The 27,594-nt window shown below is 38.6% G+C and overlaps 1 protein-coding gene across 1 annotated transcript in view; it reads left to right on the forward strand.

The window, feature by feature from the left end:
- Nucleotides 1-4,777: 4,777 nt before the first annotated feature.
- LOC122801200 (putative uncharacterized protein encoded by LINC00614) overlaps nt 4,778-27,594 on the forward strand; it is a 136,075-nt gene continuing 113,258 nt past the window's right edge. Inside the window, exon 1 of the mRNA XM_044070757.1 lies at nt 4,778-4,838. Within this exon, the coding sequence (XP_043926692.1) occupies nt 4,781-4,838 (58 nt within the window). The 5' untranslated portion in view covers nt 4,778-4,780. The remainder of the gene's footprint in view (nt 4,839-27,594) is intronic.

The following is a 27,594-nucleotide window of genomic DNA, read 5'->3' on the forward strand; positions in this document are numbered from 1 at the left end:
TATGTCATGTTAGTTTGGGTTAGTAGCATATCATTCTATTCAAATTAGTTGTAACAGCATGCATTGGTATTCCCATTAAACAAACACCCAGATATTAACACCATTGAACAGCAGGCATATCACATGCATTATTTGAACAGCAATACACAGTCAAACAACATGCAGGGTTGATTAATGGCAACAGGCCATCAGGTTTGCAGGTATGAACAGGGCACATGCACCAACGGACATGCATATATTTATAAACCAACAGGACAAATGTCCATGGGTAATACAATTTACACATACCAGTTACAAGTGAATTTTTTCAGTTGCAGTTAGAGGGTGGGGTGGAGAAAGAAAATGTTGACACATTCATAACAAATACATTTCCTATACAGTTGTAATAGAAACACAATTAAGTTGTGGGTGATGATTATAAAATGATATTTAATTGACTGTCATGCTAGAACTGTTACAGATACGTCACTATACAAGTTCTTTTGAATCTGTCAGATACAACATTCTGCTACATTTTCATGACAGGGCAGGGGACAACTGTGGATGTTTAGTATGTCAGACAATCATTCATACTATCTGAAATTTGTTGACTGTGATCACCATATACAGATTTTTGGTTACACATTCCAGATTCAGACACATTGTAATCGGGTTGGGATGTTCAGTTTTAATTCCCACATGCATTTAGTTCTGTACTGACAGACTGCAGTATATTTATTCCAGAGTTATTACTACTGTATTTGTTGATACATGACCCTTTCTCTCACTCTCACACATCGTGCTATTTCACAGTTCAGGTTGGTACTTCTAGGCTTTATTAACATATTAGACCTGTGGTTATTCAAACACTTTCCAGCAGCCTCACTTCTGTCATGATTCAGCATTTCAACAGAGGATATATCTCACATGTGATAAATTCAGCTTCTGCAGCTGTACTCTTCAGACTACTGCAGGTTGTACTAAATTTAATTAATGGTGGGACATCTGTATTACAGACTGTTTATGTCTGTCAATTATATTTCCAGTTTCACTTACATACTGCTAAACAGTTATTTCATGCAGCCATACCTGCACACTTACACTTGTTGCTTGCACATTCTATTACTTAATGACTACACTGCACTGTTCTGCTAACTGCCACACTTTCATATTTATTTACAAGTACTAGGTGGGGTTACTGACCTGCATGGTGGCGCAGCCACACCAGCCTGCTATCATGGGCCCTGCGGTTCGCAGAGCGGACTCCTGCAGCTGTAATACAAAACAAGTAATATTGGAATACACATCTCCATGGTATTAGCTAGTTGAATTCCTTACATACATAGTAAAATGTAACTTACTCAGTAATGGGGCATTGGGCATATCCCGGGCCTCCTGGATCCATTGGTTCAACTGGTCTTGTTTGCATCGCTTCAGGTCCGCATGGTGGTGACGAACCTGCTCACCAGTCCGTGGAATACCAGTGGCACTGGTGAGATCATGAGCCAACTGGTCCCATGCCTCCGCCCTGTATGCTCCCCATGAGATCTGGCCCTGCATGAGTTGGGCCTCATGATGATGGACTAGGAGCCAGACCATGTATCTGGACTCCTCAACGCCCCACCGCTGTGCTCGAAAGCAACGTCCCTCCCCTACTCCACTCATTCTGCCTGCAGGTCTGTTCTACAATCGTTTATGCTGTGTATTCCCGCCTATGGGGCTTATATATGCCGATTTTCCCACACATTTCTATGATTGGCAGTTTTGGAATTGTATCAGCTTCACAGAAACTGCTTTATCCTGCTCCATTTTGGATTAAATCCTATATATATGCTATTTCTGCATTTCTAGGTACTGCTGTCATGGCTTAGTTGTTTAGTCCCTTAACTCTAGTGCATGGTATCCTGGGTTCAAATCTGATCACTGCTTTTTATTTTTTATGACTGTCTAGGCAGGCTGAGGGGTGTGTCTGTGTAAAGGCAGTTTTGATACAGCTTGCTTAATGTTGCCCAGCGGTTAGCTTGTGGGCGCGGTGCGCACCTCCGCGCAAACGGGTTGCACTGGTTTAAGCCTTATTTGGCTGTTAGCACGCATATTAAGCTGAGCACAGCTAGTTGCACACAGTTTGAGCGTGTTAAACCAGTTGTAGCTACGGGCAAGCATTTTGCAACCTTTGAAACACTGCTCACCTACGGGCAGTCTGTCTCAACTTGTTTGACAGCAGATTAGCTATGGGTACATTTCTAATTTATTTTCATCTCGCATTACTTAAAATTATATGGCCCATTTCATTCCATTTTACAAAAAATCTACTTTTACATGTGTACATATATGTCAGGGGCCTTTTTGTGCTTATTTACAAAAAAAAAAAAAGGATGTTGTGTGGGCTCGAACCTTGCCTGCCTGCTCTTAAGCCGAAGTCTCTACCGTTATGCTATTACTTCTTGGCTTAATTTGCATGTTTAGTTCTTATATCCTTTTCCACTGATTGCTAACTGCAGCTCTTACGGCACGCACGCGCTGCGCACTCATAAGCAAACATCTACGGGGTTTAAAAAAAATAAAAACTGTTTTCATTTTTACATTTTATGATAACTGTTTACATTTTTACATTTTATATTCCTGGTCTGTGGGGGCATGTGTTGTGTAGTGTTTCTTCACATTTCCATGTCCTCTCTCGTGGGTGTTTACTTTTTGCCATTGTAGCCTTCTGGGGGCATGTCCGCTTGTAGGGCTTGGCCTACAGACACGCCCCCTACTGGCTTACACGGACCGTGTAAGCCTTGAGTGTGATTCAGCATGCCTCATGCATATGCATGAGATGCTGACATCACACAGTTTAACTGCAGCCTCCGTGTAAGAGTTATAACTCTTACACGGAGGCTTCCTGAATCCTGCCCACTATTTTACAATTACCTTACATGGATTTCAGTATTTTTTATTTATCTATTTAACTGTCCTGCTATTAATTTTACAAAAACTGTTTGACTAATACCATCTGTGATTTTATTTATTTTTAAAATTCAGAACTTTAACTGTTTGGTGTTACTATACAATTATAACATATGTTTATTTATATTTGCTGTTGTCTGCCTTTTGCTTTTGTGCATTGTAAACAAATGTACTCTTGATGAAAAGAACACAGATACATGGCTGTCTTGTATATGTATATCTTTATATAAGCATGTCATGTCCCTACCATCCTAGCATGCATGCTTAACCATTTTCAAAACATAAACATATTATAAAATATATTTCTTTTGCACAGATTAACTGTGTATGCAGGAAATTCCCAGTCTTTGTCAGCTGAGCTAATTTATTTCCTTTATCCTGCAACTGCTGTTGAATTTCCTGTGATGTTGCATGGTCTTTCTGACATTCTTTAGTAAGCTGTTCTGCTGAATTTGAAACTCCTATGCACTTTTGAAAAGATGTGTGTATAACTTGTCTAAGCTTCTTGAACTCATTGTGTCTGTCTTTTAGAAGTTTATTACATTTCTTTGTAACAAAATGTACTAGAGTTTCTATCAGTAACTGATTTGACTGTTGTTGCAACTCCGAAATAAACCTTTTACATCTGGTAACAGAACATAACTGTCTAACATTTGAATATAATGTCAACATATTAACTTTTCTTGGTTCTTTACCTTTACAATTTTTGTCTGTACAGTCTAACCTTTGGATAATGTCATGCACTGTATTTTTATGACATTGTACACACAATAAATATTTTTATACCACACATGATTTTATTTCAGATACCAGTATCAGAAGGCTGCGTGTTCGAATCACGTCAGGGTCACCATTGAAAAATTATACTGAGCTGCTTACTGCTTGCTTGCTTGCTGTGGGATTTGAAGTCTTCTTAAGACACACAGTCTTGCTGTGCTGTTTACTGCTGAATCAGAGACACATAGCTCTGCATGACTCCATCTGTAGTCTGTTTAAAGCACCATGCCTTTTAAATTGCACACTGATAAAGAAATATATTTTGCAGCTATAAGCACAATTACAGATAACTTATTTTATAACAAACCGCACATAGTCTGTCAGATTTGTAGCATATATTTGCAAAGTTTTCATTCATTACAGATATGAATGATGACTTCTACAAAATACCTCTCTCTGTCCTTCTCTCACATAACTGAACTACTACAATAGCGATATACAGAGCTAGTCACGCAGACATTTCCTCTTGGTATGTTTTTCTGGCCTTATGTGGGAAGTCACATAATGTCTGTTTTTAGACTTTTCTATTGTCCTTTTGTGATTTAAGCACTTTTGCTGATGTGAGGATGCCATTCTGAAAGGAAACATCTGTATAAGCTGTTCCTACTAGAAAAACATCACATATTGCTGAATTTATAAAAAAGGATATCTGTTAATTGATATTTGTTCTACAAACATGAGAAAATCATGTAATGCTTGTTTTCCAGTATTGCTTTGTTAGGCATTTTCTGATGCTGTGAAGAGAAGCCTGTCTGTTATACATATAGTATGAATGCACATTGTAAACTCTATACGTATATTCAAGCAAACTTTTTCTTTCAGCATATTTACAACAGAATTAATTTCACTCTTATATTCATAATATCTAACAAATGATGTAAGATTTTTTTTTAACAAGTCAAAATACTTTCACTTCTGAAGTCCAGATACTGGTTCACTTTTAAGCACTAAGTCAGCTAATGATTATTAGTTATACTGTGTTCAGTCTGATACATGTTGTGTAAAGTCAAATGTTCCCATTTGATTAAAAATGCAAATTTTTTTAATTTAACAGTTTTCATCCTAGACTAGTATGGATTACACTGGGGAAGAGATTGCCATTGTGGGAATAGGCTGTAATTTCCCAGGAGGTAAGAGTGCACTCATTATAACAACATAAATATGTACTTTGAATATGTGAGGCATTTATTAGTTGGTCTGTGTTGATGTACATTATGTTTGAATAAATGCATACATAATTTAGTCCATCATGGTCCACATCCTTTCTCTGGAAGTAGATTCATATATGCCTGTGCTTTCAAGAGGCAAAATTAATTTAAAGTAACAGAAAGTGTGGTACTGTATCCCTTTACTACATATTGTAGAATACGTTTATGTCTAAAAGCAAATGTTTCAAACTATTGCATAAGCATAGGTTCGTTGGTGTTTACTAGGCTAACGGCCTTTTTAAACCTAGGTATGCACCTCAAATCTCTGATAAGTTCTGGTACCCATGATAAGTTTAAGCAAGGCTTGGGAGGTGAAACATTTACAAGCAGGGGCTTGGGAAATTAACCACTTACATGCTACTTGTGTCTGTTAGAGACATAGGTGCTAAACCAGGGATAAATTTTCCGTTCACCATCCAGTTGTCCAAGTTAAACTTGATTTGAGTTAGGGAGATACTCTGCTTTACATGGATGGGGAGCCTGTTCCAGAGAAGGGGTAGTCTCTGGGATACATACCTCTCTCAACAGCAGGGCCTATTTATATCTCAGGCAAGGCTTACGTCTTTAGAATGGGTAATTGTGGTGCTGTTTGTTCTGTGGATATGCAGGAGGTCCATCAGGGTGGGTCTCATGTGATGATGCCTTGTATGCCAAGCATATATCTCCCCTCAGCAGCTTGTAGAAGACAGAATCCAGGGATTGGACCTTGAGGCAGTCTGCATAGGGCATGTTACTTATGCCCAGTATGATTAATTTAGACAGGTATTGCTAGATTCTTTTTATCTTACAAAGCAAGATAATCTTGTTCTTGTTTATACTTTCAGGAACATCAACAATTGAGGTGATGGTTACAAAATCCATATACTTAGTATTATATTTGCTTCTGGACTGCAGCTAGGGAGAATATGACATGGAGGCCGGGATTCTTGATGATTTTATGTCTAGCAGAAACCTCTTTCTCCAGGCTTGTGTCATGTTTAACAGAGTACATTTCCTAATATTTGAAGGATCCATGCTCTGTGTATTTGAATTTACTATACCACTGCAGCTGTGTTACTGGCATGCAAAGTACTTTTAAATAGATCTACCAGCAGTAGCAATCTAACTTTTCAGGGATGCTGGTTTCACTGGTGTTCCCATCACAATGTCTGAGCTACATAGTTTAAAACCACAGAAAGCAACCTGTCAGTGCAGGGTTACACTGCCGTCACACATTTAGTCCAGCTACTGCACAGGCATGAACTAAAGGTGGAGGTGCCTCAGTCTACTTCAGTAACAAACTCACCTCAAGGATGGTTAAACAAGATGATGCACTTGAGCTTCACCACATCCAAATTACCATATGGAAATCCCTTACCAAATTGTGCAAGGTGTGGGTCACCCTCTCATACTTAAACCTACTGGAGACACTAACCATTCAGCCAAATACTATATTCATGGGTGACTTTAACTGCCCCGTTATAAACTGGGAGTCATACAGAGTCCCATGCATACAGGCCTAGGGATTCCCAGGTATTTTAAACCCAAACACCCTGGAGGATGCTGCACCCCTGCCATTGTAATATCCTCTCTGGCAAAGTTGGACCATCAAACTGTCTCCTTTGAAATAAAAATCAAACCTGGAACTCCAGCTAACCCTATAACATTTAAGAACTATTCTAAGGCAAACTTATTATTATTAAATGATGTTGTTGTTGTTATTGTATCTTTCGGCTTTTCCCAGTTAGGAATGATAAACTGGCAAAATTTAAAGCCCTCCAAACACTGACAACACTTCTGTCTTTGCAGAATTGCTCATAGATGTTCTGTACAATTGTGTTAATAGATGCAGAGAGACATCCATGGCTACCAGAAATGAGCTTGGAGCAAACTTAAAAAACAAACCATCCTGGTAGAATCCAAACATCAGTTATTTTTACAACAAAAGGAATAAAGTTGTGACAAAAATTAGGAACTGCTTTGACCAGTGCGATAAAAACTCTCTCATTAATCTAAACAAACAAACAAACAAATCAACAAACCAAAGCCAAGGTTGAGGTAAAAATAGCCTTCCAGGCCAAGGACAACTATAAGGTTTTCTTTAGCCATGTCTCCAACCTCAAAGGCAGTATACATCAATGTGTAGACCTAATGGTAAATGAAACCACCTACATGGAGAGAAAAGATGTAGCAAATCTATTGTCTGAAAAATTCAGCTAAAATTTTATTCCCCTCTTCCTCCCAGCCACTCCCAAAAATACCATCAAACATACCCCCCTCCCCAACTATCACTAGGGAGCAGTCCAAAATGCACATTCCAAATCCCAGAACACTGCATCAATGGGCTCTAATAATGTCACAGAATGCCTCCTAAATAGCATGAAACATAAACCTTTAAGACCACTGGAGTCACCATTTAACTGTATCCTCCAAATAGGCTTTGGGACACATGAAATGAGAACTGCAACAGTTATCCCTTTGCACAAGGGTGGGTAATCAACGGATCCTGGTAACTTCAGACCCATAAATCTACCTAGTCTCAAATACAAAGCCATGGAAAGAATTGTTATGGAAGTGGCTAATAATGACATAGGAAACCATACTCTGGATCCAACCCAGTTTGGTTTCTTCAATAGCAGGTTATACCAACTCAATCTGGACTTCTTTGAGAAGGTCACCAAGGTAATGGATGAGGGCAAAACAGTGCATACTGCCTACCTTGACCTGGTGAAGGTATTTGATGCAGTACCCCACTCAGGCATTGTAAACAAATTCATGGAATTAAGCATAAACCCCTGTGTTAATCACTGGATAGCCTGATGGGTCTCAGATATAACCCGGGAAGTTAGGGTAGGGGATACACCTCCATAAAGAGGCTGGTCACTGATTGAGTCCCTCAGGACTCAGTTCTGAGTGTTCTCCATTTTTGGCATCTACTTCTCAGAGGTCAAGGACAATGCCAGGGGCCACTGGCTGACCAAGTCTGCAGATGATTGCAAACTATGAGCTATCATAGAATCCTCCATGTCACTAATTTAAACAAGAAGGTCTATCACAGACAAATGACCAGTGCAAGAGCCATGGTTTAAAACTAATTACCAAGAATTGCATAACAGTGCTCATTGGGAAGTTAGCTATTCCAAGAAATTATGTCAGTGATAAAATACCCCTAAGAGTTGATCCAGTAGTCAGGGATTTGGGGATATATGTAGACAGTAACCTTTCGACCAATGTGTATCGAAGTTAGTAAGGAAATAATTCTGTCTTGTTCAGCTTATAGGCAAGGGTATAACATCTAGGTCCAAGTAAATCATTTTTACACTGTATTCAGCTTTCATCAAATCAGTCGTTGAGTACAGTACCCCCCTTCGGTATGTACCTGACCAGGCACATGCAACAAATAGAATGTCCATAGAGGTTCCTCACAAAAAGAATATAGGGCATTAACAACATGTCCTATGCAGATCTTCTCAAAGGCCTGTCTCTATACTCTGTTTACTACAAACTGTTGAGGGGTGATCTATGTCTGGCATACAAAGCATCTTTGGAACCTGCTCTGGTGGCCCTTTTGCATATCTGCAAAATGAATAGCATCAGAACTACCCAATTTAGGGACTTAAACCTTGCTTGCAACATAAATAGGACATGCTGGAGGGAGCGGTATATGTCCCAGAGAATACCACTTCACTGAAACAGGCTTCTCATCCATATGAAGCAGATTCCTTCCCTCAGCCTACTGAAGTGTAACCTGGACCAGTGGAAGGGAAATTGGAAATCCACCCCTGGTCTGGCGCTTATATCTCTAATGGACAGATGTAGTTTATAAATGATTGACCATCCATACCCTAGCTTACATATAATCCTTAAAATAATCTCTAGGGCACCAAAATGTGTTGGATAAATTTGGGATGCATGGCTAGACTAATAAAGGCCCTTGTGGTCTTTAGCCTTGTATATATTCATGAACCTATGAACCTGTGGTCTCAGTGGTGTTTCTGTCACAATGCCAGAGTTGCATGGTCTCAGTGGTGTTTCCATCACAATGCCAGAGCTACATGGTCTCAGTGTTGTTTCTATCACAGCGTCAGAGCTACATGGCCTTAATGATGTTTCTATCATAGTTTCAGAGCTACATGGTCTCAGTGGTGTTTCTGTCACAGTTTCAAAGCTACATGGTCTTAATGGTGTTTCTATTACAGTAAAGAGCTACATGGTGTCAGTGGTATTTTCATCACAATGCCTGAGCTACAGGGTCTCACTGGTGTTTCCCTTGCCATATCATAGCTACATGGTCTTGGTGATGTTTCCATTATAATGTCAGGGCTATATGGTCTCAGTGGTGTTTCCATCACAGTGCCAGAGCTACATGCACAAAGATTCCAATGGAGCATATGTTTTCTGAAACTAATACAGTGTTACTCCATTCCCCGTGACTAAACCCACTAAACTTTTTCACGTGTCCTAGAAATTCTGAATCTCATAACTTCTTTACAACCCAGCAATGTTTAGGGGCTACTTGTAATCCTGATCCCCACACTTAGTGATCAGATTCCCCGAACATATGCCTCCCCCATATATCAAAACACAATGGCTTAATTCCAGCTTAATACAACTCCATTAATTTTGCTGATGATCAGCCTACAAGCAGTGTCTGACCTGGTTTCATAAATATCAGTATCTCCTGTATCCTCAGTCTGTTTGGTATGTCAGTGAGTGGTTACAGCCATATGTAAGAGAACAGTTATTGGCTTCTCTTCCTAACCTGCTGATGCTAAAGATGATTGTTATCTTAGTCCCAGTGTATCTATGCTGTCACAGATTAGCTCACCTCCAAAACAGCACATCAGAGGTCAGTCTGTATATCTGAGTTACATCACTAACAATCAGACTTCCCTTCCTCCTTCCTCACAATTACTGCAACAGTTGACAGTTCTCCCAGCAGCCTGTTCAGTATGCTGGCAGATATTGTGCACCTCCAAATCCCTTACTGCATGGGGCAGCTGTGTTACATTATTTTGGTTGTATGTCCTAACCATTACACAGTGCAGTTAAGAATTCATTACAGAAATCAAACCTTAGCAGTATTGCTTCAGGTGCTTGAGTCAACAAAACATGTCTTCTTATCCCAAACTGTTGCCTCATGCTAGCCTCCTTCTCCTTCAGTGCAGCTCACATCTACCTCCTCAAGATGGCCTTCTGTATTGTGGATCGCCAGAAGGCAAAATACATACATGTCAGCAGATAAGCTTCTTGAATCCTAGGTGTAAACATGCCAAGTGTTATGTTTACTTTGTGGGTACAACATATAACTATTGAAGAAGTATTGCTGCCTTAAGGTATTAGAGGTATGTACATTTCTTTGGATTCTCTTTTGAAATTCTTAAGTCCATCAGAACCACTTGAATGTTGTATCATACAGTTTCTAAAGCACATTTTGCATGTATATAAGCCGCTATAGTAAATTTTAGTTACAGGAGTAATTCAACTGCTCTGAGCTAGTGCAAAATGGCACAAAATGCACTGAACCCACTGACGTTGCCAACATCCTGGCGGACAGGTTCAGTGCAAACTTTACCCCCCCCTTCCCCCCCAAAAGGGCCTGTGTCTATCCCAGAAGAATGCAGTCCCCCAGTCATCATAGACACACAGGTGAAAGCAGCCCTTTTCAAAGTAAAAAACACAGCATCAATGGGACCGGATGGTATCCTGGGCTGCGTCTTACACGAGCTCCAAAAAGAACTAAACCCTCACATAAACTCACTGTTCCAACTCAGCCTTACCACAGGTTATGTACCCAAAGAATGGCGTACAGCAAAATTAATCCCGCTCCACAAAGGTGGCACCACAACGGATCCCAGGAACTATCGCCCCATAAGCCTGACTAGCCTGGTCTGCAAGGCTATGGAGCGCATCATCATGGATCTCATAAATAAAGACATTGGGAACCTCCAGACACTGGACCCTACCCAATTCGGCTTTGATAAAGGCAGATCTTGCCTCCTAAACGTAGTTGACTTTTTTGAAATAGCCACCAAAGCCATAGATGAGAGAAAGGTAGTCTACACAGCCTACCTGGACCTCGCAAAGGCCTTTGACACAATACTCCACTCTGGCATCATAAATAAGCCTACCAGCTTAAATATCAACCCATATGTCACAAGATGGGTTGCAAACTGGCTCAGAGATATAACTCACATGGTCAGAGTTGCGGGTGCCATGTCCGACTCTAAACTGGTTACAAGTGGCGTCCCAAAGGGCTCGGTCCTGAGACCCCTCTTGTTTGGTATATACTTCTCTGAGGTACAGGCAAGCATGGGAGGACTGTGGCTGACCAAGTTTGCAGATGATTGCAAGCTGGGAGCATAATCGACTCTCCGGCCGACACAAGCATCCTCCAGAAGGGTCTTACAGAGATGGATACCTGGTGTCAAAATCATGGCCTTAAACTAAATGCCAAAAAGTGCATAGTCATCCCTTTTGGGAAAAACAAAGTGCCCACAAACTACCACATAGGAGGAAATCCACTAAGTATGGAAGAAGTTATTAGGGATCTGGGGACCCAAGTAGATAGAAACCTCTCCTTTGACAATCACATTGCCAAAGTGGTTAGAAAAACCTTCTATATAGCTCACGTAATCACAAAAGGGTTCACATCTAGATCAAGAGAGGTCATTTTGCCCCTCTACTATCATCGCTCAACAGGCCCTTAATTGAGTACAACACCCCATTTGGGATGCACCAGACACCTGCAACAGCTGGAGAGACCTCAAAATTGCCTCACCAAGAGGATCGTGGGCTTCAGATGCCCTATGCTACTCTACTAAAGAAACTCCAGCTCTACTCAGTTGCTTACCGCCTACTCAGAGGCGATCTCTGCCTGACATACAAGGCCATGTCTAACCCGGAATTGATGGACATGCTCCACTTCAAGAAAGCCAAATCCATTAGAGCTACACGCTCCATGGATTTAAACCTCAGCACAACAATAAATAGGACATGCTGGAGGGACAGATTCGTATCCCAGAGGCTTCCCTTTCTCTGGAATAGAATCCCAGTTCATGTTAGGCAGAGCCCCTCGCTGACCCTCTTCAAGAGAAATCTTGATGAGTGGATGGGAAATCGTAAATTTACTCCTGGGATCACTTCTATGGCCCTGCTGGACAGATGCTTGGGAATCTAGTCTAAAAGGGTGGCGAAAGCCAACACATTCTGGCTAGGCTTATAAATGCCCTAGGGCAGATAGCCTAGTACCTACCTATGAACCTATGAACCTAAGAGTTTCAGGCAGTTAAACATTTCTGATGTTTGTTTTAATACAAACACACATTGAAGTAAATAACTGTATATAATGACAGAACTGGAATATCAAAAAAGATTTATTTACTGACTAGAGAGCAGATTACGATGAAAAAGGTCACCATTACTACATGGGAGCATAGACAATCCTTGTTTGTTGCTCAAATTGTATACCTTGTATTCATTGCTTTGTGTTTGCTCTTTGAGCCCAGGTTTTATTTATTTATTCTTCTTTGACTAGGTAAGTCCCGCAAGGCTACTGGTCACTTTCAGGGGAGACATGAGGTGGTATTTATATGACTAGGGGAAATTTGACTAGGCCATCAGGGAACTTTCCATTCTCTTTTTGATGTATACCATGGGATCTTTTATATCCACCTCAGCTACTATCATCTTAAACAATTGGGGCCTTGGTTTAACATCTCATCAGATGGATGATACATTCAGAGTGCAGCACCGCTTTAACACTACATTATAATAATAGCAAGCCATTCACCTGAAGGAAGACGAGAACCCCCAGGATTCTGGTCTTCCTCAACAAAGGTGAGTGTGCTAAATGTTTCACCACTGACACTCTTGATTGAAAAAGGTCAACAGAACAGTCCATTTACTCAGTACTCAAACAGCAATAACTATATATACAAATTCACACAGACACACACACACACACACACACACACATTATATATATTATATGCTTAAAATAATCTAAATAGCTCAATATAGTCAGAAAAAGTACCTAAACTCAAAAATATCTAAACACAAAATATTAACAAAATCTAAACAATCTAAAAGAAATTTTTTTTAGGGGGTCAAGTCTCTTTGCAGTCCTCTGCTAATTGGGTCCCTATTAAATTATCTAAAAGACTGTTAAGTGAATGGCATTTTCGGTGTCTTACATCGAACATGCCGTTCACTGAACTGTTCATAGTGAGATTGTGATACAGAGAGGATCGAGAAATGTGCCCTTTCCTCACTGTAGTGCGATCTCAGAGTTGGTATATATAATTAGTGGGGGGTGTGGGGGACGCAGCCCCCCACAAGAGCAGAAATCGATGAATGGCATATTTGATGAAACGCTGTTCATTCACAGCAGCTTTTGATAATTTAATATAGATCCCTGCTAATTATATATACCAACTCTGAGTTCACATAACAGTAGGGAAGGACATAACCCTCCCCTAGTATAACTTTGATGTTGTCAGTATTTTGTGTTTAGATGTTTTAGAATTTAGATATTTTTCTGTCAATATTTTTTGCTGTCATTGTTATTCTGTTTAGATTATTTTAAGTATGACCTAGAACCATATATATATATATATATATATATATATATATATATATATATATATATATATGTGTGTGTGTGTGTGTGTAAGTGTATATTTGTATGTGTAGGTAGGTACATGAGAGATAAGTATACTTACAACAACTCTGCTATCCATAAAAGTGAAACTGTGAGTCCATGAATTTCAGTAGTACAAAAGTTTGTGTGTTGTCTAGTTATGTGTATTTATTTATTTAAAGATTGTTAACCAGATTATAAGACTGGAGAGTGACTCTTTTCACACTCACTGTGGACCATAAGGCCATATAGAACATGTAGGAGACAACTAGAAGCAAACAATATGAACACATAAAAGCATTTTATGTAAACCACTCCACAGCTGTTACACTGCTGATTAATTCTGAAAATCTGTAAGAAATCACATAACTACAGGGTCAATAGCAGGTACTAACTGTGTAAGTCAAAGTTGGAATTGCAGAGACTCTTATTTACCAGAAATGTAGTATACAGGAATATATCAACAAAACAGTAATACCAAAACACATTTCTCTTTTACAGTAAAACTATCTAAAAGGATTAAAAATTAATGTTTCAAACTAAATTTACATAGTTTAATTTATCCATTGATCCACAACCCCTTTTCCCATTTTTTGCACATGGGGTCGGGGTGTCACTTCAACAGTGACAATCATCTGAAGTCATGTTTACACCACTGGGTGGCTCTGTTGCATTGTATTTCAATTTTGGTGTGTAAGGTGTTTGAGAGGATCTTGAAACTATACAAAAACTGAAACCTAACTGGGTGCATTATTTTACTGGAGATATGTCTCCACACATAAGCAAAACATAGAACATAAGTGCAGATAACTCTGTGGGGACATTTCCCCTGATGCCATATAAACTAAGTATACTGCTTGGAAGGTGATACTACCTTGGATTAAAGAGAATACTTGCTTTTGCAGAAAACCAAGTATCCCTTATATCTATCTAATATACTGCAACCTGAGAGTAAGTATATTTAGTTTGCAGTGGTGTAGCAGTTTAGGCCATCTTTCACTGAGGGATGGGATGGTATGGGACATGTCTCCTCTGGAAAATTCTAATATATTTGTAGGTTCATGGGTTCATACTAAGCTCTTGATCCAGTGGACCCTTTGTAGCCTAGTCATCGATCCCATCAGTTTACCAAGACATGAATTAGTACCAGACCCTTAGTTAGTACAGGCCTCTATCCATAAGGGCTAGAGGTGTCAGACTGATGTGTGTGTGTGTGTGTGTGTGTGTGTGTGTGTGTGTGTGTGTGTGTGTGTGTGTGTGTGTGTGTGTGTGTGTACTGACTGACAACCAGTTGTCCAGATTATACTTAAAAAGGGTTATGGAGCTACTGTTCTTTACCTCTAAGGGATGTCTAGTCCAAAAACACCTATCCCACCAACAGCTACTGTATGTGTGTAGGTAGTACTTCAGGTCTCTTCAGCGGATGCTTAGGTTGGGATTAGTTTTGTGGTTGTGTAGGAGGTTACATAGGGCAGGATCTTTTGAGGGTGTGTAGACAAGGCAGAGATCTCTGGAAGGATACAAAAGGAATGAGAGAGGTTTAATGCCCAACTAACCACTGACCCCAACTAACCACTTAAATCTTTTTGGCTTCTCTCAATTAATAACTACTCCTACTAGAATTCACAAACCTAACAGTAAAGAATCTACCCTTGATTGGATCCTTATCAATAGCCATCCTAACAACTATACTCCAGGAACCCTTCCTGATAATATCAGTGACCATATGCTTACTTACATTATCAGACAAAAGGTTCACATTCCAAATACTCCTAATCTTATAACCTCACGCTCAAAAATCACTTTAATCCTGACAGTTTTATAAACGAACTAAAAGCATGTAATTGGTCACCACTAACATATCTGGAACTTAATGAGGCTGTAACCTACTTTAATACTAACTTTATTCAAATACTAAATCACCATTCACCATACCGCTCCATTAGAATAAGAACCAAATCTGCCCCTTGGCTAACTAAACAAACTAGGCAGAAAATGCTACTTAGAAACAAAATTTGGGCTAAATGGAGAACTACCAAATGCCCATCTGATCACCTTCTCTTCAAACAATTAAGAAATGCTACCAAGAGAGATACCCTTAGGGATAAAAAAGACTTCTACCTAAACCTCCAACAAACTTCACAACATACGCCAAAAAAATTTTGGTCAGGAATTAATAAACTTCTTCAGCCAGGAAACACTACTACTCCCACCCCTGTAGGTTTCAACCAAAATAATTCCAACCTAATCCCTGATGCCTTTAATAAATACTTTACAGAAGCCATTCAATCTCTAGCTAACTCTCTACCACCTTTACCTGCTTCACAATTGAATACCTCTAATACTTCTTCCCCAACCTTTCATATACACCCTGTTCCAACATCTCTTATTTACAAACTTCTTACTAAACTAAAACCTTGTACCCCATCCGCTGACCATCTCCCATCGGAATACCTACAAATTGCTGCACAGGCCATTGACTACCCCATATCTATCCTGATTAACAGAACCATCACTGAAGGCAAAATCCCTACCATATGGAAAATATCACACATTATCCGTCTACACAAAGGTGGAACTTCAATTGACCTCTCTAACTACCGACCTATTGCCTTACTCTCCCCATTAGCCAAAATAATGGAAAAATGTATTCACAAACAAATACTTAACCACCTTCTACAAAACAACCTACTAGCCAACTGCCAACATGGCTTTAGACCATTTCATACTACTACTACTGCTCTTCTCTCCTTCACTGACACTATAAACAAAAACCGCAATAATAACTCCTTTTCCGCTGCACTATTTTTAGACCTGTCAAAAGTCTTTGATATGGTTAATCATACCCTACTTCTTGAAAAACTAAAGCACCTTTTTCTCGACCTACAAGCATTACAATGGTTCAGATGTTATCTTCAAAATAGACAGCAAGCTGTACTCTGGGATAACAATTTGTCTTCCTTACTTCCTGTTAATATTGGAGTCCCTTAAGGCTCGATCTTAGGTCCACTTCTTTTTTCCATATTTATTAACGATCTCCACTTGAACATACCCCACGCCACTTGCATCCAATATGCAGATGACTCTACCTTAATCTGTACTACCAATAATATACCCTCACTCCAATCCCTAACCCAAACTGTATTCCAAAAAGTAGAAAACTGGTTCATGCAACATCGTCTTCTTCTGAATCCAAAAAAAACCAAAACTACTACTTTTTACACCATCTCATAAGTCACCCACTCCATTCTTCTCTATAACCTCCAATAATGCTACTAATATAGCACCAGATACTACCACCCGCCTACTAGGTGTCACAATCGACAATCATCTTAACTTTGATGACCATATTAACTCCACCATAAAGACTGTTAACAAAAAAATTGGTACCCTCTACAGAATCAAACCCTTCCTTACACCCTCAGCCAGGCAAACTATCGCACAAACTCACCTCATTTCTACCCTTTTCTATGCCTCTGCTATATATACCGACCTATCAAAAAACATCTCCAAACTATCTACCTGCTATAATAGCATTGCTAGATTCATCACATGCTCTCCCTTTAAAACCCACCACTGCCTTAACCTTAAACAACTAGGATGGTTAGAATTACAGAACCATATACTCTGTCAACAGTTACTTATGACACAAAAGATCCTATATCACCCCAACAATACCCCCATCCTCTCTAATCTGATCTCTCCATATAAAAATCTGGCTACACTACGTTCTGCAAATAAACTAGTCTCCTTAACTAAATCAAACAACAAAGCTGGTGACTCTCTTTTCTCAAACACTATAGGAAAAAAATGGAATCAGCTCCCTCCTGAACTATCTACCCTAGCATCTGCTTCTCAATTTAAAAAACAAATAAAAGAACATCTAACATATCTGGAACTTAATGAGGCTGTAACCTACTTTAATACTAACTTTAAGTGGCTCTGTCCTTGTGCAAACCCAGACTGAAACTTGTATTTCACTCCTATTTCAACCCTACCCCTCCCTCTTGCCTCCAAAACTTATTTCTCTCCTCTTGTTTTATTCTTAGTAATTTGATAGGATTTGGGAACTTTGTTCTTTCTGCAATTGCCCTGGTGCTGTCTGGTGCATTTGCTTGTTTACGTCTGGTCTAGCTTTTGCCTAAATGTTTTCTAGTCACTGTTTGTTAGTCCCATTTGCTTTTCTCATTTTACCTATGTTACTATGGTACTGTTGCTTTATTACTTTATTTTACTTGTTTGCTTTTGTTATATTGTTATTCTTATGCTTGGAGCTTTTCTCCCCGGGCCTCTACTGAAAATGGACATGTATCCAGTTAGACTAGCCCGTTCAACAAATGTAAAATAAATAAAAATAAAAAATGCGTTCTGCTTAACATAAGAAGGACATGTCTTTATTTGATAAGAAAGTGCTGCTGTCTCTTGAGCTTGGTCATATGCCTAGACATCTACATATCAAAAGAAGCATCACATTCTATAATTGGTCTGATCAGTGAGTGGCAGAGGGTGACATTGACTTTCTTGGTTCTAAAAGGTATGACCCGAAGATTAGTCTGGCTAACAAAATTATTTCCTAGCAACAGTGGTCACATGGTGGTCCAAAAATAGCTCATTGTTAATGAAGGTGCCCATGTCTCTAATGACCAAATTGATTTTTAGGGAGTGTTGTCTATATGATAGGAACAGGAGTGCCAAAATTTGCCAAAGGACACAGTGTTGCATTTTTTGGCATTTAGTTTGAAACCATGGTCCAAGTACCAGTTGCTGGCATGAACATATGTAGATTATCCGGGGTATTTATGATAGCTCCAAGTTTGCAGTCATCAGCAAACTTCATCAGCCACATGCTTTTAGAGTCTTCTTTCTGCTTTAATGTCAGTGAAGTGTATATCAAAGAATAGTAGTCCCAAGAATGATTCCTGGGGGACACTGCTGGTAATGACTCTTTTAGCTGACTGTGTGCCTGCAGCATTAACAGACTAGGTTCTGTTGATGAACCTGTTTGTTATCACAGCGGGTAACATAGGGCTTACACTTAACTGGATTCGTTTATCAATTATGCCTGAATGGTATCAAAGACTTTAACCAAATAGAGGTATGCCATGTGGGCCAATTTGCCCGAGTCCAATGCCTTAGTGATTTGTTCAAAAAAAGTTCACCAGGTTAAAGAGGCAGGATCTGCCTTACCAAACCCAGACTAGTTAAGGTTCATGATTTGAAAACTGCCTATGTCCTTATATATGAGGTCCATAATGATGCTGTCCATTCTTTTACAGATAATGTGATGGTCTATAGCTCCCTTGGTCAGTCATGGGTCCCCCTTTGTGTAGTGGTCTGACAACAACAGTTCTCCATACTTCTGGTATGAATCTAGTAGAGAGTCTGAGACTGAATAGATGTAATAATGAGTTACACAAACAGTGTTTGTGTTGCCAAGAAAAAAAAAACTGGCACATTGTCAGGGCCATGGAGATAGTCAGGGTCATGGAGCTAGTGTTTTTAGTCCTGGAAAGAGAACTTGGAACTTGCTCAGAGATAATTTGGAGCATATTAATGCTAAGATGCTTTGATCAATTTGGGGGAGATGGGGGTAAATATTAAGCTGAATTTGTTCACTAATATATTGGCACTGTTTGCAGGGGTTGAGTATGTGATGCTATTTTGTATTAATCAGAGTATCGCTGGTTATTATTTTATAGGTTCCTGACATAGGCTTTATAATTACCCTGAGCATGGAAAGTGGTTCATATGGTTTTATAATTCACTATCCACTGTCTAATTTATTCCATCTTTTTTTGACTATAATACCTTTTTTAGTTCATGGAGTGCTGAAATTGTGATCCAGTATTGGAAAAAAGATAAACTTGTTAACAGTTTCCTTAGTGCAATTGTTAACTCCTTCCCTAAGCACTTTCACAAACAAAGGACAGTGCTACCTGCTAAAGAAGAGTGACAGCAGGTGCAACAGCTTTGTTTCTGTCTGCTGTCCATGCTTCTCAACTGTCCCTGAATTTGTCTCATATGTTTGCCCTGTCCCTCATAAACTTTTTGATTTTCTGGTAAATCACTGAGGATTACATTCAATCAATAATACCAAACATTAAAGTTTTATATTTTGTATTGTTTAGAAAATGTTTATTAATGCAAAACCTGCTCTTCTATTAACTTTTTTAAATGAATAAGAGTGATATTTAAAATGGTCCCTTTTGATCCCTTGTCTCCCTCAAGCATTATTTTTGAATTTGTCCAAAATTCTTAAGCAAGGAACTTGAGAGGTATGCTGCTGTTTGACAGTGCTATGTTTTTTTAGTGTTTACTGTCTTTCAAAGCCAGTAAAACAGTTTTTGTTAGTATATGTAGCAAATGAAACTCCAGTCACTGCAAATAAGTTGATCAACTTGTTGATTATAACCTGTTATTATCTGTTTTCAACATGGATGACAAGCTTTATATCTTGAGCTTTGATCTCCAGGTGAACTTCTGGAATCTGTGTCTCATACTCATAATAGAATAGCTAGCATCAGAAGCCCAATCATAATACTACATATCTTAGCCATAGTCAGACCATCCACATCTATGAATTTATCCACATATCTATCTCTGTCTATCCATCTATAGAGAAAGAGACTGCTAACCATCACATTTGGGTAACGACATATATTTAAATCAGTTAAACCAGTGTATATTCTCCAAAGTATACCTTTAACATTTTTGAATTATTACTTAACTGTAAATATTACTTAACTGTAAATATTACTTAACTGTAATCCTATTTCATTCACATATGAGACTAATCAGAAATACTATGCATGTATTGTACACACATATATAACTGCAATATATTAAATTTCTATAAATGTAAACTCACAAGCAGCATAGCTGAGCTGATTCTATCGTTTGAGCTGTACTGTGAAACTGGACAATGTCACTACCACTTGCAAATGTCTGGCACTTAGTATCTTTCATGGATGAAGACTGACACTATAGCCCCTTCTGCTAATTATTCTAACCCAATAGCACTAGCACTACATAATAAGTGACATTTGGGTAGTCATATAGTTCCTTGAGGTTCAGCTGAGACAATCTACTACGGCACAGAGCACCAGTGCAGCTAAATTTTGAAGGTTGAACCCATTTATGTCATTTATAAAAAGAAGTGGAGCTTGGCTACCACAGACAATGTAAAAGACAGTTATTCATATGCAGTGGAATGGCTGGAATAGGATTGACTTAAAGACTGCCATTTACACATTGTAAGAACAGAAATGTGTAACATAATGCAAGCGCACCCATGTTAGATGGCAAGTGAGAGCTGGGGTTGAAAATGAAGAGATGAAAGCTTTGAAATGAGAACATCAGTAATGGATGGTGGGAGATATTTCAAACACTTCAAGGATCACCTAAGAAAACACCATTGCTTTGAGAAAGTGGGTCCTAGAACACAAGATAAAATTTGGAGAATAGGCTGTTAGATGAGATCAAAGATGTCTGGTCAAAGCACGAAAAGGGAGGCACAAAGAGGCTACCTGCAAGACTCATTTGATTATGAACATCCAAATTCTCATCCTTCTTAAGGAAAACAGGGGAGATCTACTGTGGACCAATTCAACAGTTAAAATATCGCACTTTTGCTCTTCAAACATAATTTCCTTGTATGCATCTACAACAGGTAAAAAGAGATGTTGAACTGCTAATACGTAAGCTGATTTCTGAAATATAAGACCACAACACTAAAACCAAATATAACTGGCCACACTCTTCCCTCTGTAAAATATCAGTTGAAAAAATTAGTGGAGATATTCACCGCAACCCAGTTCCCACTGTTCATAAAACCATCACTTCCAAACCCTAAATAAACCAGTCACCTAATGCTTCTCAACAAAAAAATGAACACAAACTCACCTTACTATATATGAATCTAAGAAGTATGTGGAATATAATCCATGACATACATGCCTACCTTGCCACATACACTCTTGATGTAGTTACAGTTACCAAAACATGGTTAAGAAAAGAAACAAAGGATAATGAGATCACACCCTCCCTGGATACAATATACTCAGGCATGATAAACAAAACAAGTTTGCAGGTGGTGTAATAATCATCTATAAAAATTCCCTAACCATCACCTTACTCCCACAGGAAATGGAGAACAAAGAATGTGCCTTCAGCTTAGAAGAAAATGATGTAAGCGAAGAGTTGTTTAATTTAATAAAGATGGACAGACATGTTAAGATCAACGAAAGAAAGAAACTGCAGAAAGTCAAGAGAACCCAAAAAGTTTGAAGTTTGATAAAACAAGTGAACACGGTAATTTGGACCATTCATAGAGAGTCATGCAATATAACAGAAGTAAACAGGATATGTTAATGTGCAGCTAAATTAATAACAGATAGTCTTACCACAAAAACACAGGGCAATACGGGAAAGGAATGGGAGAAATCAAATGCCATCAGTGGTAGCATTGAACAGAGAAAACTAAAGCAATTAAGACAAGAAGTGTCACTGTTAGAAGAGTATAGAAGAGGTAACAGATCAACAAAAATATTCAGAGAGAGATAGATGTGATAAAAGCAATGCGCAGTATCAGAACATATCAGGATCTGTCATGCAGTATCAGAAATAATAAACTAAAGATATCAACACAAGCAAAAAACTTAGAAGATATGCAGATAAATATAAAGGAAAAGTATAAAATAAGCAATTTATTGATGACCCAGAAAAGTTTTATAGAGAATTGGGAAACAAGGCAAAAGGAATTGAAACACCACCGAAAAAAGAAATATTAGATACATTCTGGAGAAATATCTATGAAGATCATGTAGAATATAACAAAGATGCTGAATGGATAGAAGACGTAAAAGAAAGAATAAGAAGTTCAAATGTACAGGATATGAAATTGGATGACGCAACGGTTAGAGAGACTAAAACAAAATTAAGAAAAACTCCTAGAACTTCTGGCTAAAAGTGTTAACATCTTTACATGAAGATTCAGCCATGAGTAAGAACTATTTATATGCTCACCCCAAACAGACACCAACCTGGTTAACAACAGAAAAAACAATACTCCTACTTAAGAGCAAACATGCAAGCTATTCTAAAAACTATAGACCAAGAACTTGCCTTCTGATGATGTGTAAACTATACACCGAAACTGATGCCAACAAAGTTTATAGTTATTTAGAAAAAAAACCCAGTCATGGCAATGGAACAAAAAGGTAACAAATGAAAGTCATATGGGACAAAAGATTGTTTATTGTTGAATAAAGTCATAATGGATAACTGTAAAAAGGGGAAGAATGTGAGTATGGCATGGACAGACAACAAAAAAAGCATTTGACAGTATTCCACATTCATGGATAAGAGTTCTTAAAAATGTATAAGGTACACCCTACACTGATTGAATACATTATAGTGATTATGAAGCAGTGGCAAACCACTTTGCAGTTAAACCACGATAAAGGACAAATGTATTATTCCAGAGGTAAAAATTCAAAAGGGGATATTCCAGGGTGACTCTTTGTCACCACTGATCTTTTGTCTTGCCGTTAACCCATTAAGCTGTCTAGTTAACAGATTAGGTCATGACTACAATTTGGCTGCCAGAAAACAACAAAGTGTAACCAATTCTCAACTTCTTTTTGTGGATGATTTAAAACTGTACAGTTCATCGGAAGAGGAAGTGAAAGCATAACTACAAGTTTTTCGGATGATATAAGAATGTCATTTGGTCTTGATAAATGTGCAAAAACAACCTTTAATGCAGGAAAGCTGCAGTACAAAGAAAATATCAGCCTTGGACAGGAATATGATATAAAAGAACTTGAGCAAGAGGGAGTGTATAAATACCTGGGAAATGATAAAGGATCAACAATAAAGCATGAACAAATGCAAATAAAGCTTAGTAAGGAATATTTTAAAATACTAAAATTAATAGTGAAAACAGCACTGACATCTAGGAACAAAGTCCAAGCTATAAACCAGTTTGATCTTCCTGCCCTAAGATACAGATTTGGAGTGATTGACTGGCCTCAAAATGTGTTGGTTGGACAGGAAAACAAGAAGGATACTTCATGCTCATCAAATGATTTATAAAAAATAGTGTATACCAAGGCTATATATTCCCCATTATGAAGGAGGTGTTGGCCTCTTCAAAATTGATTACAAGTACAGATTTACAGTTGTAGGACTGCATATATGTCTGCTGACCTCACAAAATCCAAATGTAGTGAAAGTTTTAAAACATGAGGCGAATAAGACTAAGGTGACTTCCCTGCTTAGTTTAGCAGACGCATATTGGTATCAAGAGGGAATGGAAATCAAACCAGAAGTAGATAAAAATCAGGCAGACATTGAATGTGCCAAAAAAAAAAACAAAACCCAGAAGGAATATAAGGTGAAGTATCAGATGAGAAGGCAAGAAATGTGGAAATATAGTTGTAAGTGTAGAAAACTCTTGAACAATCTCATGTTGATCAGGATCGAATGCAGGGATGGTTAAGGAGAGGTGAATTTAAACCAAAAGATGAAAGGATAAGATTGGAGCCCCAAGATAGTGGACTGCATACACGTTGGTTTACAAAGTCCATTGAACATGTAGGAGAAACCGACTAGGTTTTGTAAAACAGAATTGGAAACAGTACCACATCTTGTTGCTGATTGTGATATACTAATGACAGAAGGACTGTATACCGAAAGGCATAATAATAAGGCAAGACTGTTGCATTGGAGATTGTACAAACATTATAATACTGAAGTAGCTGGGAAGCATTAGAAACATGAGCCACAAAGCACTGTAGAAAATGAAGAAGTTTATATCACATGGGATCACCCATTACCAACAGTTTAAAAAACAGATGCAAGAAATCCAGATATAGTAGTCCATGAAAAGAAGATAAAAATAGAATTGATCATTGACATTGCTACACCAAGTGACTACAGTATCTTATGTACAGAGAGACACAAAGTCATAAAATACCAGGATATGCAGGCAGAAACGAAGGCAATGTGGAAGAAAGATACCCAGACCAGCACAACAGTAGTAGGAGCAACAGGTCTTATAAAAAGGAATTTACAAACATACTTAAATATGTTACCGATACATGCAACTCTGTATGAATTGCAGAAGGAGTCAATAGTGGGCACATTGCAGGTGCTGCAAAGATCACTTCTGGCTAACATCAAAGATTGAAGCAAAACTCCCATGTCAAACAGGATAAGCAAACATATTATACAATCCTACATGACAGACATCAGAACAACCCAAAACGTTTTTGGTCATCACTAAATAAATTACTCCACACTGTCAAGACCGCCACTCCCTCTCCAAAAACAGACAGTATGACAGACTCTATCCCCACGCAGTTTAATTCTACTTTATATGATCGATATTTTCTCTCCCTTAGATACCAGTACATCTGCCCCCCCTTTCTCTGTACCCCTGTCCAACCAAAGCCTCCCACAGCTTTTCAGTTTTAGTCCAGTACCCACCTCGCTCATAATGAAGTTGCTCCTTAAACTAAAAACTACTTCCATAGCAGTAGACCAACTGCCATTAGGTTACCTAAAAATGGCCATTGAAGTCATAGCCTTCTTAATAGGTCCATAGCAGAAGGATATGTCCCACCACTGTGGAAAAAATCCTGCATCATACCACTGCACAAAGCAGCACATCTACAGAGTTTAATAACTATAGACCAATAGTGACTCTCTCCCCACTGTCCAAAATATTAGATAAATGCATCCATATGCAGCTGATGTAATACCTAACCTCAAATAACCTGTTCTCAGAAACACAACATGGCTTTAGGCCCCAGCACAGTACTGCTAATGCTCTACTACATTTTACCAGTGTAACAAACCAACATAGAAACAATGGTCTGCTTGGGTCCACCATGTTCTTAGACTTGTCAAAGGCACTTGACACTGTCTCACACCAACAATTGCTCATTTGACTCTCCTCAATAGGACTTTCACTGTACTCCTTGTTGTGGTTTCTTAGTTACCTATCTGGAAGGCAACAAGCTGTTAAATGACAACAAACCTATTCATCCTTTCAACCAGGTACTACAGGTGTCCCTCAGGGCTCTATTTTGGATCTTCTTGTATTTAATATATTTATTGTTAACCAGCACACCTCTGTTAATGATGCTAGCTTAGTTCACAGTGCAGACGACTAAACTTTAATAAGTGTGGCCTCAACAATTAATAAGCTCCAAGACATTACCCAAAAATCTTTCTCCTCTGTAGAAACCTGTCTCAACAAATCAAGCCTTCTAGTCAACCCACAAAAACTAAGTTAATGCTTTTCACCTCAAATAGTTGCCAAAATCAAATGCGTCTTTTACAATAAAGCCAGCAGATAATACTGTGATTGAAACTGCAAACCAGAGGAAACTTCTAGGCGTTATAATAGATGATAATCTCAAATATGACCAGAATATACTGCACACCATTAAATCTACACACCAGAAACTAGGCTTCCTTTACAGGATCAATGGATTCCTTACAGATACTGCAAGAAAAACTCTAGCCACCAGGTTCTTATTGCCAACTCTCTTATACGCCACTCCTTAAACAATACTCGAAGAAATAAAATTGCCTGCTACAATAAAATAGCTAATTTGCACTCAATATCATTAATAGGTCCCACCTAAACAGGCTTGAACTGCACAACTCCTTAACATATTCACAGCTAAATATAGAACAGAAACTGATTCATCATTCAGAGAAATGCCCTGCACTACAAAGCTTGTTACTTCCCTACTGTCCAGCAAGGGATCTCTGTTCTATTAACAAAATGTTACTACTCATAGACAAGTCAAGTTATGTTGCAGGAGACTCAGTCAACTCCCAGTACATTGGTAAACTGTGGAATAGTATCCCACACAAATAAAACTCTCCAACAAACTCAGTAGTATTAAACCACTGCTTAAACAATATCGTAACCAATCCTGGTCCTGCACATGCTCATTACCAGATTAAGACTTTGTGCTCACCATACAATACTCTGCAAATACTTTCCATAAACAGAATACTCTCAACCTGTCATTGAAATGACAAAACAAATTTTATACATAAGTGCTGCCTATACAATCCACTAATTTGTACATGGGCTTTGTCTTTAGTAACTTCTACCTCTATAAAATCATAGAATGTATAAATGTAGTTACTATATGTGTATAAATGTAAATAGAAATGTAACTGCTCTGTGTTTAGCTGGAATGAAGTATAATGCAATGTAAAACATGGAGCTTTTCTCCCCAGGCCTGTGCTGAAAATAGGTATTACTCCTTTGGACTTTCCTGGTAAACAAAGACAAATAAATAAATAAAACAATGGATCACTACAGTAATTTAGTGAATTGGGCAAGCCTTGGTCTACGATGACTCTAGTCTTTTATCTGTCTCTGAGCTACGCTTACTCACACAGACTTCCTTTATCTCTGTTGAAAAATGGCTCAGAAACACTCAATCCTTAATGCTAAGAAAACCCATCTCCTTCTCTTCCTACCTCAGATACAGTCTTACTTTAAATCGAACTTTTCTCTTTCCTCCCTAGATGGCACCACTATCGCCCCTGCCTCACACACCAAACACCTTGGGGTAATAATTGATGACCAACTAAAATTTAATTTGAACATACAACATGCCATCAAAAAAAAAAAAAAAACACCAAAAACTTGGGCTACTTTATAGGAACAAAAAATTCCTCACTACTGCCACTAAGTGCACTTTTGTGCAGGCATTTCTCTTACCCAGTCTTCTGTACACTTCCCCACATCCTTACCAATATCCAAACTACATCAGTGCAGAAACTGGAACAAATGTACAATAAAATTGCCAGATTTATTCTAAACCAACCACTCTCTTCACATCACTGCCTGTCACTTAATAAACTTCAGTGGCTGGAATTTCTGTACCTTCTGCTACAATCAGAACTCCACACTACCTTTTCCATACTCAACAATCCCTCTGCCTGCTCTGCTCTCGCCTCCCATGTTACTCCCTACTCTCCATCCCACGGCCTCTCTGGAGTGTTGATCAGCATCTTCTCTCA

This window comes from Protopterus annectens, chromosome 4.part1, assembly GCF_019279795.1.
Source record: "Protopterus annectens isolate FY-2018-M chromosome 4.part1, PAN1.0, whole genome shotgun sequence".
Lineage (NCBI taxonomy): Eukaryota > Metazoa > Chordata > Ceratodontiformes > Protopteridae > Protopterus > Protopterus annectens.